The 14848-nt window shown below is 42.8% G+C and overlaps 1 protein-coding gene across 1 annotated transcript in view; it reads right to left on the bottom strand.

Annotated features, from left to right (window-relative positions):
* Window positions 1–14040, bottom strand: part of LOC139333132 (transmembrane protein 132D) — a 247995-nt gene extending 233955 nt beyond the window's left edge. Inside the window, exon 1 of the mRNA XM_070965412.1 lies at window positions 13209–14040. Within this exon, the coding sequence (XP_070821513.1) occupies window positions 13209–13284 (76 nt within the window). The 5' untranslated portion in view covers window positions 13285–14040. The remainder of the gene's footprint in view (window positions 1–13208) is intronic.
* Between the last annotated feature and the right edge of the window lie 808 nt (window positions 14041–14848).

Genomic DNA, 14848 nt, shown 5'->3' with positions numbered 1-14848 from the left:
TAAGTTGAAGTATGAGCCAACAATTCAATGAGTTTGATTAGCCGAACATTGAAGCCTACAGTCTGAGAAGACTTGCTCTGATTTCAACCTTATTTTGCTTATGAGCTGTTTGTCTATCATGAATACGAATGACAGCGATCAGTTCAGTCAACCTGAATACATTTATCATAACTGCGTGTGCATCATGTACACATTTGGAGCGCTCGGATGCCGATATTCACGTAAGGCATGGAGGAGGCACAAATGATACCACCATTACTCACAACAAACAGGAAAAGGTCAAGCTTGTGGTTCAAACTCTCACCACAAAGACTGTGCGGCGATCACAGAGTATAGCCTCTTCCAGCGAGTCTCTGTCTGTAATCACCAGGCTGTCATTCCGATCTACAACAGATGCAGCTTAAGTTGTTCATTTCTTAAGCGCAGACTGATGCCAAGTCTCACTGAGAAGTCAATGTTCTTGTCAGTCATTTTCATGCCACTTCTCTCAGCCACATCACAGGCATGATTTGCATCGCCAAGAGCATGTAGTCTGCTTGATCAATTAGAGGCAACGTAGTAGTGCTTTTAAACCTGTGCTTCAGTTAGAAATGGTGAGAAGAAGAGCAAGTTCAGCTGCTCTAAAGGGCAAATGGATGTTGTCAAAAAAAGCTTGTTTTTGTATAGGAAATCTGATGTGTTTCAGGTTGTAAATACCTTTCTTAAATTATCTCTCACCCTCTCAGAGCAGCTCCATTTCTCTTTCCTTTGTTGCACTTTCAAGTTCATGGACCGTAAATTGTAAAGGGAGTTGACAGGAGTTTGGCTCTTCCTGTGCAGTGATCAAACCTGCAATCAGCTCCAATGATCAGAGGTAATGTGCTCACATATAATTCACATCTGGGAAAACCCTGTGCATTATGGTCTGCTGCTCAATTCTAAATCATCTGAGTGTGTAAGCGAGACCCAAGATATGATCGCAGTTTTAAAAAGCACAACCTAGATCACCGTTTAATTCAGATGTCTTATTACAGGCATTTTAATTCAATTACTGCGTGTTGAGTCTGGCTACTACTACAGCACCGCGGCCTCCCCCTCCCTGGCCTCCTGGCAGGCTTCAGGGATTGATGCCCAAAATCCTTACACCGTCTTCCTTTGACGGGCAGAGCGCAGCCGAGTTGAGCATGTTAAACATTATGTAGATGGAGTCCTGAAGGCACTGGGAGCTTTGTAAATAGTGGTAATCTTCACTGTTATGCTAGCCTGCAGGCTAACACCAACACAGAAAGAAATGTTAAATCTCTCGTTGTCCCCAACCCTCATTCTCCGGCTTTTCTCCCCTCACCAAATACCCGCCCCTTCCATTCCTTTGTTTCCAGAATCTGTTCATCTTTTTTCTGCATCCCGTCTTTTCACTCTCTTGGCCGGTAATTTGTTCTTTCTCTCTCACTTGCTCTTTCCTTCACAACCTTTCTCTCCTTTTCTGTTTTGCTCTCTCTTCTTTTTCCAATCTTCCCCTCTTCCCTCCGCTGGCCGAAGTCTCATTTTACACAGCCACTTTTTCATCCCCTTTTCATCTCTCCCTCTCTTCATCCCATTTTTTCACAGCGCCCGGATCGTGGCCTGGTCTGGCCTTTTAATGTCTCCCTCTGCTTCTCTCTCCTCTTAACTGTTTCCATTCTCCCTCACTAGCTCTCGCTCAGACTGTAGCTAATGCCATCAAGTGTTTGCAGCAGTCCTGAGCCAAACATTCAGAGCCCACGGTCCCTGAACTCTACACACACAAAAGCACAAGAAAGAAAGTAAAAAAAAACAAAAACACCTTTATATAGAAAAACACATACCTATGAAATAATTTGTGCACGCACATGCCAGTACAAACAAACACACAAAGATACTGAATCAGGTGTTGATGGAAACAATGAGCTTCACTGAGCCACAAGGGATACAAGCAAAGGAGGTTACATGCACACACATATATACACACACACACTTAAACACAGATATATTTCCACTCGCAACAACGTTTTCACTTCACTGTTGTTGTCATTTTTTGTTTAATTCTACCTTCGGTCAACCTTTCAGGCCTCCTTTTCACTTCTCCTGCGCAGCTGTCCTCAAATTCTTCAACAGGCTGAAAATAAAATTTCTACATTCAAGTCTTAAATATATATTCAATGCAGTCTTTATGCTCATCCAAAATCATAATGCGCGCATGTTTGGATGCTCTGTTTAGCACTAATGATGACCTGAGGGGTGAAAATTCTGCTTTTTAAAGCTCTTACACTTTGGGACACTGTGCACTCGATATGTCGTTTTCGTTTTTAGCTCATTTTATTCAGTCTAGCAACCATATGAGTTTGGCAGAGTTCTCAGTCGTGTATGAGACTACAATTACAGCAGCACATCTTGAGTGAACAGCATTCTCACAGGAATGGGCAAAGTTCGCTTCATTATCATCCAGTGTAACATGTAAAAAATGAGTCTTTTTCCCAGGTGAGATACTTTGATAAGCACAGCACTTTCTCCAGTGATAAAAGATATCACCAAGAGCCAAAGTTAGTCATCAGCAGCCTGTTGCACCAGTTAAAAGTACGTTCGGATGCAACCGCATGAAACAATACCATGAAATTAGTTAGTTTGATGCTGTGCAGCTGTGGGGTTTTGCATTGAAAGTCAGAGAGGGGTACGCATTGAATTAATTGTTGGCCAGTTCATTAAGAAGCATACCATTTACAGGGGTCGTGGCTTTCCCAGTTCAGTTCCTCGCTGCACGTTCGTTACTCTCTTTTCAGGTGGCTGTGCACTAAAAAGTGATGAACTGGATTTTGAAATTATTCATTAGTCATGGCACAACAGACTGCAGTATTTGTTAACCTCTTTGGCTTTTTTTTTTTTTTTAATTTTAATTATTATTTCTTCTATGTGGTATCAGCGGTTCTGATTGCAATTAGAAATTTTTTTTTTTTTTTAATCTCCGAACACCAACTTGCCCAAACTGTAATGGACTCAGTCCAACTTTCAGGAAACCATCATCAGCCTCGAAGCCCAAATTGGCTCCACAATTGTACTGTGTGTCCACGCCTTGGGCTAACTAAACTAATCCCTGTACTTTACATCCATGCTTGGCTGTTATACTTTTAGACCACTTATCGACAGGCTTCTGGACTGAATATCTGCATCACAGGACGCATTTCTTTAACTGTGCTATTTTGCTGCCCTGTGCCACATTGGGTGGCAGGATGGCCTTAAGGTAAAAGAGGCCAGCCACTAACTAAAAGGCCGCCGGTTCAATCCTCAGCACAGAGAGGAGGGTGTCTTGCCCACCATCTCAGTGCCTTTGAGCAAGGTACTGAACATCAAAAAACTGCCATGTAGGCAACCCCGCAGCTCTGACCTCTGATTAAATGCATGTGTGTGATTATGTCTGTGTGACAAGGAGGGAAATGCGAAATATCTTGAATGTCGTCTTCTATTGATTATGCGAACAAAAGGAATCCAGTATTGGTTTTTCAAATGTTATTATCTAAACCAACAAACTTCAGTGGACCCTTTAGGCACAAGAACAAAACATGCAAAAACAATCTCATACATGCTCTCACACACACAAACACACAGTTGGAGAAGGCATGTTTCCCCGTCCATCTCCCAAGGACAAGAGTAACACCACGCAAAGGCTAATTGATTTCTGTGCGCGTCTAAAGTGAATGTCGCGCTCCACTAACACAACGGTCTAGCATTCTCTGCACCTCCTTTTTTTTTCTTTTTTCTCTTTTTTGGCTGCGTGCGGTTTCAGGTTTGAAATCAATTTGGCTGAGATGAAAGTTTTCAATTTCATTAGCTTGATCAAATGGAGCGCTGTTAACAGGCGGCGGTAATAGAAAATCATTTAGGCCGAGCAGCTCGCACACTCTCAAAGGACTGGTTAAGAGCTACTCAGAGAAGGAGAGATGGAGATGGAGAGATTGAGGGGGGAGGCGGTGGAGGGGGGAAGAGAGAAAGAGAGGATGACAGGTGGGGAAATATCGATGAGAGAGTGGGAGAAAATGGACGACACAATGTGAAAAAGCTGGGGGAAGAGATGGGTTTAGAGCAGAAGAAGAGGTGACAGGGAGAGAAATATTGCATTTTAGAGAAAGGAGGAGAAAGGTAGTGGGATGAAGTCTGAGACATGATGGCAGGAGATAAAGTGATGAAGTAAGAAAGGTAAGAAGTAGAGAAAAGTAAAAGGGATGGCAAAGGCTCTTCAGGAGAGGAAAGTAAAAAGAAAGACTGCTACAAAGGACAGAGAAAATGAAGATGGGTGGAGAAGAAGAACAGAAAGAAACAGAAAGATTAAACATAAGAATGATGACTGTAGGAGAATGATTATATGAGCAGAAATGTCACAATATTGGCTGAGAACAAACGGGATGCAAAGAAGTCAGGGAAAAAGAGGAAAAAAGGCATAGAAATCTGTCTCTTCCTCTTGCATGTCTGCTAAACACTGGCCCATTAAACCCTGTTATTGCTCCTCAGATGTTTGTCAGAGAAAAATTATGTTGTGATGAAAGAACATAAATAAACTATTAGCCATCAAAGGACTCAGCAAGGCAGCAGATCACCAGCTAAATATTGTCACTTTGATGAGGAAGAACAAATAGCAAATGAGACATAGGTTCAGAGAGGAGAGGAATGCAGAGGAGAGGAGGACATTTGAAAAATGAGAGAGGAGACGCTGTGAAAGAACGGTGGATTAACGGACTGGATGGTAGAAGGCAATACCTGCGTCAGAGCTACAGGCTGAAATCCACCAAATAAACGTGTCTTGCAAAAGAACAGTATCAAACCTCAACACTTTTCTGCTACAGACCATGATGTGTCCTTAGCACCAAGTACTGAAAACTGTCGAGTACCAGCAGGCAGTAAATGCTCGCTCAGATTTCTACTTATTTCAACTCTGCTTATTCATTGATCCCACAGTTTCAGCTAAATGGTTTTGCCTGTTTTGAACTATATCATTTTGAGCCAAGAGCTCTTATACTGCTACTACTATTTAAACATTTAACATTTTCAAAGTTTTGGCTTCTTTTGATAACTCAAAAAGGGATTCCTACAGATGGATATATCATTTCCAGTTAAAGGGTATCTAACAAAGTATAACTTTCAAACAATATCCAGCTTTAGATGAAAAGTGTAGACCTCAGACCACCAACATATACAGTATAATAAATAATAATTAAGTTTATTTGTATAGCAAAACCAGTGTTACCAGTGTTACACATAAATGTTAGAAGAAACAAGCCAGAGAAGGGGTAAATTAAGTGCAGCTTCAGAATAAAGTGCAGTAAAGCTTAACTCAAAAGTTAAGAATAACACTGAAAGTAGAGATTAAAAGCAAAAATATATCTTTAAAAGAAGAGGTAAGAGGTAGCAAGCTGGATTTCCCCAGGCAGGTACAAGTACAGCTCCTACTATAGTTGTATACTCTGTGTATACTTTCATGAGCTGGGAATACACACAGGTTTTAATACATGAGCATTTGGTCATGATATATGCTGTATTTATATACTGTGCATGCTCTTAACATAATTTAATAATAAAATGATTAAATGATTAAAATTAAATAAAAGATTACCTGTCCAACTACTCATAGGCAATCGTTAAAGTATAGCCTTCTTTACACTCATTCATAGTGACAAACACACACACGCACAAACACACACACACGTGCGCGCACACACACACACACACACAACTACACTTCATACCAATAAATTACATTCAATCTAACCTCAATGAGAAAATGAAAGCTAATGTTAATCCATTGTTAGTCTCCTCTGAGTCATTGTATCATGATGATAATGATCAGCCGATTCTCTGTCTCTCTCACACACATTCGCCCACACACACACACACACACACACACACACACACACACACACACACACACACTGGCTAATCAGCCAAGTAAAGCTAATGTAGGGGGAAATGTGTTGCTGATTAGCTCAACCTTAAACCCGAGACATGACTTCCAGACCTACAGTAGCGGTCACACACATACACACAAACAGACACACACCCAGGGCCGCACGCAAAATTAGTCTGGCTATTCATGCTAATCTGAAGTAAAATGACTTGCTCATTAGCAAGACCCTTAAACCTCTCGACAGGCCTTTGAAACCCAGCCTTCTCATGGTCACAGAGAGTATACAGAGAAATGCAGGCTCAGACATGCACACACAGGCTTGTGCAGAGGAAGTCAGACTGTTCACCAGTATTCAGACTAATCAGTTGAATTTCAGTAACCGCCTGCAGGTTCTATTAATAGCACAAATGTAAACAGCAAAGCACATTACACTAATGAGGGTAAAATGTCCACACATAAATGTACAGAGCAAATACCAAGCTTGGATTCATACTAAAAACTTTGGGAGTCATTGGCAATTGATCTATTCAGTGGTTTTGGTATGAAGATGTGTTGAATAGGTTGTGCAACTTACAAAGTAGTACCAAGAATGTGCACCTGCATATATTTCATTGATCTTGATTATCTTGAGAGTCAGTGCAGTGATAGCCGAAGGTGAGAAGTTAGACAGGACACGAACTTCTCTCTCAGGCACTTTCTCTTCCATCACACAACTACTTTGGTCACTTTTTGTGTGTGCAAGCTAGTACAACACCGTGAATGTCTTTGAGGAGAGGCCACCCAAAGATGTGTGCTGTTATCATTTGTATTGCAACTGCAAAGACACGCAAAAGGCAGCCCTTGGACAGAGATAAGCGAGGCAGTGATACATTCAGGAGGTATTTATGACGGCAGACTGTTCGTTTCACCTCAGTCATAACTCTTAATTAATCCTTCAGAAAAGATGAGTGGCCAAACTGACCTTACTTTATAAAACGTCCTCTATCTGGCGGTGTAAAACCATTCTCACAAAGATATAAAAACTGGAATTCACAAGGATTTTCTGATCTAGACTGAGTCTTTTATTGTTTGTGACTCATTTTTGCCAACTCAAACATATTCAGTCATGAAAGAGCCAGTAGCATGAAAGAAAAACATGCTTTGAGTTATTGTTGCAGTTACGATTCATCGTCCTTGCCAAATGTCAGCCGACGTGACCAAATCCGACTCGAACCATGACATCATGACCGGACAGGACCTGATGGGCTCCAGTCGAGTATCCATCCTTTAGTGGATACTTTACACTGCGGCTGCCTTATAATACCTTTAAGTGTACGCCAAACAGAGAAAATGTGTGTCTGAGTATGTGCATGTGCGTGTGTGTGTGTGTGTGTGTGTGTGTGTGTGTGTGTGTGTGTGTGTGTGTGTGTGTGTGTGTGTGTGTGTGTGTGTGTGTGTGTGTGTGTGTCTGTCAGTATAAATATGTCCAGACCCTGCAGCAAACAGTATCCTTCTAGATGAGATTTACTGATACAGAGGGAAGGGACACTGAGAATGAATACGCTCTCAAGGGAAGAGAAAATCTCTCTCTAGGTCTTCAATCTCTCCATCTCTGTCGCTTCCTCCTCCTCTGTGTCATGACAAGGAAAAGTTGGTCTCCTTGGGACGATGAGACAATCATTTTCCTTATCATCCAGATCCTTCACTCTTTATGTGTGTGTCTTTGTGTGTTTATATATATGTATGTTTCAATGTTCTTGTGCATCTGAGTGTAGGTACGCTCTTTCAACCAATCAAGTCACAAGGGAAAACCATTTTTGGGAGGAAGAAGTTTACGTGCAAGATACAAAAATGTCATAAAATGACAACAAGAAAAACAGAATATAGCATCTACACATAAATCTTGTCCTGGGTTTCCTAGAAGAACTAATTAACTACATATAAAAAGGAGGTTCCCCAGAGGAAAAAGCAATGGATATAAGCTCAAAAGGATACAAAAACAACAATTTCCCAGACCTGTGTTCCCACGGTATAGCAGTATATACCAAGACTGTGTTTTCATTTCACACTGGAAAACTGACAAGATGAAGTACGCTCATAAATGCCAGCTGGCTAAATTCAATCTATTTTTTTAAGCATGGTGTTGGACATCATTGGCCCACTGAAATAGAAGAGATTCTCACAGCTGATGAAAGGTGAAAAAATTGTGGATGGTAGTGAGACGCTCTGCTGACAAATCAGAAAACAATTGATTCATAAAACCTTAAAAATACACATTTACCAGGTGTGTGTGAAGGTTTGCATGGAGCATGGTGTAATTCAGATTCAGATTGAGGAGTACATTGACAAAAGCTATTGAAAGAGTGGAGAGTGTTTCTCTCTCTCTGCTTTCCCAAACAGGAAACCTTGCAGTCACACCACAATGTCCAGAACACACAAGATACATATAAATCAATAGTGGAAAAGGCTGAATGTCATGACTGTGGAAAAAGGAGGAAGCCAATGAAGAGTGCCTTATGTCCACTCCTTCCGCTCTAAACACTTTTGTTTTTCAGTGTCTCTATGACCCTCTCTCTCTGCTCTGCCCTCTCACTGTCTCACTGTCACCATGACAAAAAGGCCACGTGATTATATGTTTGTGTGCATGCGTGCGTGCGTGCGTGCGTGCGTGCGTGCAGAAAGAAAAAGGCTCACACTGAAGGGGTATGATTTGCTAAGAGCATGCTGTTTAGGGGCCTCACACACTCCCACCCCCCCATCTTGCATTCATGAGTAAATGTTAAATGTTGTGTCACATTTGCCATCTCTGCAACATCTCTTATCTGATTCAAAATCCTCTCCGTTACTTATTTTTCAGAGAATAAGCTCCCTCTGCATGTGGGTGTGTTTGGATGTGCTATATATGTAGACGTATTACTCGTGTTGTGGGGATATGAATCTCTTTACACAATCACATTGTGGGGACTTGCCTCCCCATGATACTGTAGGTTGAAGACTTTTGATTGGTTTTGGTAAGTCCCTAAGAAATGAATGTAAGTCTATGTAATGTCCCCAAAAGTGATGAAAACACAACAGTATGTGTGTGTGTGTTTCATGTGTGTGTGTGTGTGTGTGTGTGTGTGTGTGTGTGTGTGTGTGTACAGGTGAGCATATGAGTGTGTGTCTGAGTAAGTCAGCAAACCAGTGAATGCAACCAACAATGAGACAAAGACGCACACACACACGGAGCAGGGAGAGAGAGCAGCTTAAAGAAAGGGACGAGAAAGTGTGTGTGTGTGTGTGTGTGTGTGTGTGTGTAGGTGTGTGTGTGTGTGTGTGTGTGTGTGTGTGTGTGTGCGTGTGTGTCAATGATTTTACGTCGGTAATTATTAATGCTCTGTATTGCATGAGTAATGGTGCATAGTGCTGACATTCTGCTACAGGTTAACAGTGTAGTGCAAAATGCAGTCAAGCACAAAGGAAGACACACACACACACACACACACACACACACACACACACACACACACATTAGAATAAAGCAGGTTATTTCCAGCTTTTGACAAAGAAAGTATTAATCTATGGCAAGAAATCTGCATATGAATTAAGGATCTGTTGGCACGGGACAACATTTAGATATCGGAGGCGTTCAGGTTTCCGTTCGCTGCCTGAATAGTGTTGACCACTCGCGTTTGAGCAGGCTTTGGTTGCATGGAGGTGTGGAGTGGAACACAAAAGAGGGAGAATACATTGGCTGAAATTCAATCTTGGAAGCCATCGGCTATCATCTGATGACAATTTAGCTTTTTATTAGCATTTTAAAATTTAATCTGCAGTCACATGCAGATATCTCTATAGAGATTAGCTGAAATGTCATCTGGACCTAAACTCCATTATCATGTCTCAAGTTGCTAATCAGACTGTAACAATGGCCGGTGCATGGAAGTTGTCATCAGGCGATAGTGGATGGGTTGACTGATAAAGGGGAAGTGAGCTGCTGAACACTGAAGTATTGGTTTAACATCACATAAACGCATGTGCTCTGATTTAGAAAGTCACTGAAACTGTTCACTGTTGACAGATTTTAAATGATGTCAGTCGGCCAATCACAAACAATCATTTTCCTCAGAAATTGCTAAAGAGTATAGTCCGGTGCTCATTTTCATGTTGAAAAATAAATTGTCAGTGTTCTCTAGTGGACAAACTATATAAATCCGTGTCTTTCTCATTTCTGTGTTGCAATTTTTTTATTTAGGACACGCAAGTCGATACGGATTTATCTGCAATGAGCTAAAAACAGTTGAAATACCCTGCTTCATAAGAGTAGCAATACAGTAACAGCCAAATTATAGGCAAGATAGACAGCTACAAGGAAATACAAGTAAAAGAAAAAAATACAACAATCCATCAACACATTTAACAGCACTGATTGAAGATATAATAGCAACACAATACAGAGTATTAAAAAAAGTGGATTTTTTTTTTCTCCAGACAAAATGCCAACAAAAACTGGACAACCTGAGGACAATTTAGTCAGACAGTAGCTCTCAAACATCAACGCTTGCAGCTCTAAACTCGGTGATAATAAATTCAGTGATGTATTGACACGAGGTTTGATTTTGATGATGTGTGTACGGACTTTCCCATCCATCCAGCCAACAGCAGACCCTCTGCTGAGTCACCCCCCCACCATGACTGCACAGCCTCTGAACCTTCAAGACCAAACTAACTGTTTGCCTCTGCATAGGCGTCTCTCTGATGCTCGGCTTTTGAACAAACTGACAATGACAACCCGGAGACAACCTGGATGGTGAAATAACAGAGTGATGTAATTACAATGAAATGGAGTGACATGAAAACAGAAACGCCACTCAGGGAAAAATGAGATGGCGACACAAACAGGGACAACCGGGGAGATAAAAAAGCCAATAACTCTTTGTTCTTCGTTAGAAGCTCTACATGTTACTGCACCTCTAATCAGAAACTGCCAGAGACGATAAAACACGCAAGCAAAACACGTTTTAAAAGGTGGTGTATTTCTGTGGCTGGAGTCAGACGAGGGGGTGGGAAAATCTGAAGTGTTCCAGATGACAGCTTCAGTATGGTTACAGACAGCAGCACACACACACGCAGGTGACTAAGGGCCTGTGTGACTAATCGAGAAAACACATCTACTGTAAATGCAAACACACACGGGCACAAGCAACACACAAGCAAGTGGACGTTGAAACACTGGCACTGAGGAAGATACCACACTGAATATGGCAACACACACAGGGAGAGAGAGACGGAGAGAGAGAAGGAGAAGGAGGAACGGTTGGTGTTCTGCTTTTTTAAACAGCCTTAGTTGGCCATTACACCATTAGAGCCAGGGCTCCCCAATGCCCAATAAAAACTGTTAAACCACAGCCAATATGCAATGGACCTTTTCCTATGCATGTGTGTGTGTGTGTGTGTGTGTGTGTGTGTGTGTGTGTGTGTGTGTGTGTGTGTGTGTGTGTGTGTGTGTGTGTGTGTGTGTGTGAGAGAGAGAGAGAGAGAGAGAGAGAGAGAGAGAGGGACAGACAGACAGAAAAAGAAAGGCAGAGATAGAGCAAGAAAAGAGAGACACTACTGGCCATCCTAGTTACCAAGGGAGCAACTGAACAGCAGTCAAAGAGCAAGCAGAAAGCAAATTGTGTATTTCATCCCACAAGAAGAGAAGAGAAGAGAAGAGAAGAGAAGAGAAGAGAAGAGAAGAGAAGAGAAGAGAAGAGAAGAGAAGAGAAGAGAAGGTGACAGGAGGAGAGGAAGCAAGCCACTGTTTGGTTGATTTCATCCTTTGGTTACTCAGCCGTTTTGTCGGGCACAGCTGTTTTCCGGCGCGTCGCCTCTCCTCGTCAGCTTCCTCTCCGGTCAGCAGTCGGTGTGCCGTGCGCCGCGGCCACAGCGACGGCGACCACCGCGCTCCGGAGCGCACAACGCAGCGACTGTTAACTGCTCAGCGAGCCGCGAGTGATCGGAGCTGATTAAAACACACACGCATACGAGTGCACACGCAGACACAGAATACACTCACGGGAATGTGATACTAATGCTGAAGGACTGTCACTTGAGTGGGAAACGGAGGCGGACAAACGCGAACTCGCAGGGCTCCACAGCCAAAATATCAGTCAGCGTTCTTAACGTTGTGCTTCTTCTCCTTCTTCTTCGTTTTTTTATTTCTCCCCGGAGTAAGTGGTCGGTGGTGTTACCCGACCTGAATTCACAATATCTCGACCCTGATTTAGTGTTATTGGGCAAGGCAGTGCATCGCCATCCGCGCACACTATACGACCTGGATAAAACAGTCTTCTGATGAAGCCTCAGTAGATCTTTTCAGACGGTTGCATTGTGTTCTGCGGGTTTTTATAAGTCACGCAGAGTTCTGTAATTAAGTCCGTACTTTGACATATGGGAGAGATCTCTCTTTTCTCTTTCTATAATGCGAGCAGTTTTCTGAAGAAAGAATCAAAAATCAAGTTTCAACCTTATTTTAAATGACTCGGGTCTCTCAGTCCTCACCGAGACATCAAACCGGCTCACAGGCCGGTCAGCCGCCGACGAGCCAGGACTCGGGTGTCTCCGATGGCACCAGTCAGTACGCATCTGTCATTTGACGCTTCGGCTTAGTCAATTACTTATCATTCCACATACATGCACGGATACAGGAGGTGTCAAGGTGAAAATGAGCTAATCGATAATCATCTGGCTAAAAATGTAACTTGCTGCATTTAAATTTCCAGCGGCGTTAAAATGTTTGCACGCATAAAGCTCCAGTCTGCGATCACCACATGGCAAACACAAGTATCTCATGATTTCATGACTTAATGCAACTCCAGTTTGACACTTTTTACTGATGAATACCGTCACATTGACTCCGGTGAGGACGGAGAGGTGAGTAAACTGACTCAAGAGTTTGGTTTCCTTTCATCGACACACAATTGTGGCACAACAATTTCTACCATCATGCCTGTCCAAAGCGCAAATCAACGCATCAAAAAAGCCAAAGAAATAAGCTACCAACGATTAAAATACATGTCATGCAATGATTGTGCACTAACCCACGGCCCATTTGTGACTGTAAAAAGTTTTCGTTTCTTATTCTAAGACCGAAGGGAAAAGCAAAAAGGACAAGAAGAAGTAACATACTGAGAGTGGGTGTGACATTCCAGCCCAAAACAATAAAAGACAAACGCGTATAATGGCTGAAACGCGTCTGCGATGATATTTTGACACAACGTGAAGCTCCTGCTTTGATAATGTGCCACCATTTTCGACTTTTGAATGAAATGACAAGGTTTCGAACTGGCAACAAGTTTTCGCCTACATTTGCATCTCTTACCTTTGCACAGGAAAAGAAGAAGCACCGTCTTCCACAGCCAGCAACCCACCGGCGCGCCCCCCTTTCTCCAGACCATCTCCACCCCTAATGTCGGTAAAAACCTCCGGAACTGTTCACTTAACGGACAAAGGTTGATCTTTTAATTGTTTATCTTCTTCTCTTTTCCCCAGAGAGATCACTACCGCATCGGTGCCATCAGTAATGTCGATTTGACCAAACTGCGCTCCCGCTGCTTGACCTAAGACACCGCGCAGATTGAAGTAAACTATAAATCCTTCTGGAGTCACTGATATAAAAGAAACCTCCAGTGGGCGATTCCGCTGCAGGTTGGCTTCTTTATTTAATCCACTCCCCCCCCTCCCAAAAAAAAGTCTCTGGTGTGTCTCCCGCAAGCCAGAACCGAGGAATGAACCCGTCTTCCCCCGAGGTGAGCTCTCTCCAAGCACGGTGCGCTCCTCTGCTTTATTTATCCAAACGGGACAGCTGAAGCTGAGTAAACCTCAACGTCTCATCCTTTATCACACTTTTCTTTCTTCAAAAGTTTAAGCAGACCAGCAAAGAAGACGAAGAACTTCATCAACGAATTAAAAAAGTCCACTTCATAGGCGGGTTTGAAATAACAAAACCCAAGAAAAGTCTGTCACTTAAGGCTAATTCTTTAAAGAATCCAAATTAAATTCCGCTCGCCCGGCAGCAGCTCCCTCCGCTCTCCATCTTTTCCTTCCTCCCTGTGTCTCTCCTCGTCTGTCCTCCTCTTGCTGTGCGGGTTGTGTGTGTGCGCGTCTGGGCTCAACTTGAGAGGCTGTATACACTCGTCCGCGGGATGGAGGGAGGAGAGGAGAGGACAGAAGAGGAGGAGGTCTGACGCTTCCACCAGCCGGCAGAGGAGAGGGAGGAGGAAGAGGAGGAGGAGGAGGAGGGCCAGCGGAGGCTGTGGGGATGCGGAGGGTGGGGGGTGGAGGCGGGATTTGGGGTTTTTGAATGACACTTAAGCAGCCAATGATGGATGTAGGAATTTATTTTGGGCTTCTTCTTTTTTAAATTTCGTTAAGTCTTTAAAATTTCTTAAAATGGACTGCTGTTCATTTTTTTATTCATTTTTAGAGGCGGGCATAGACATGCATCCCACAACCAGAGGAACTGTTGAAACGTTTTTTGTTTTTGTTTTTGTTTTGTTTTTTCAAAATAAAGGAAAGAATGAACAACAAAAACATACAAAAATAAAGGCATTAAAAGGCAATAATTGAAACAAAAGGGCTATAAATGAGTGTGGAAACAGGCTGAAGGGATGTCCCTGTACACCGGAGCTGCTGATGCTGAAGAGACCACAACACAAGTTTAGATCTGATAGTTTAAGATATCCTGTAAGACAAGGCCTATTTCTCTGCTTGGTTTATACGTGTGTTGGTGGCAGCTGTGCGTGTGCGGGTGCGTGCGCGCGTTCACGTGTTGTTTATCCTTTCAAAGCCCCTCTCTGCATTATTCATCCTAAGACACACGCTACACCTGTTCTCTCTGTAATCGATAGACGCCAACTTCGCACGAGCGCTCGTGTATACGCGCGCGCACACACACTGCATCCGCCTCCAGTGGCGTGTGACAGCCTGAACGACTGCAAAATGTGATACACCAGGCACCTT

This window comes from Chaetodon trifascialis, chromosome 6 (genome assembly GCF_039877785.1).
Source record: "Chaetodon trifascialis isolate fChaTrf1 chromosome 6, fChaTrf1.hap1, whole genome shotgun sequence".
In the NCBI taxonomy this organism is placed as follows: Eukaryota; Metazoa; Chordata; class Actinopteri; order Chaetodontiformes; family Chaetodontidae; genus Chaetodon; species Chaetodon trifascialis.
Note: the sequence above shows the minus strand (reverse complement) of the source record. Positions and strands in the feature narration are given on the sequence as shown.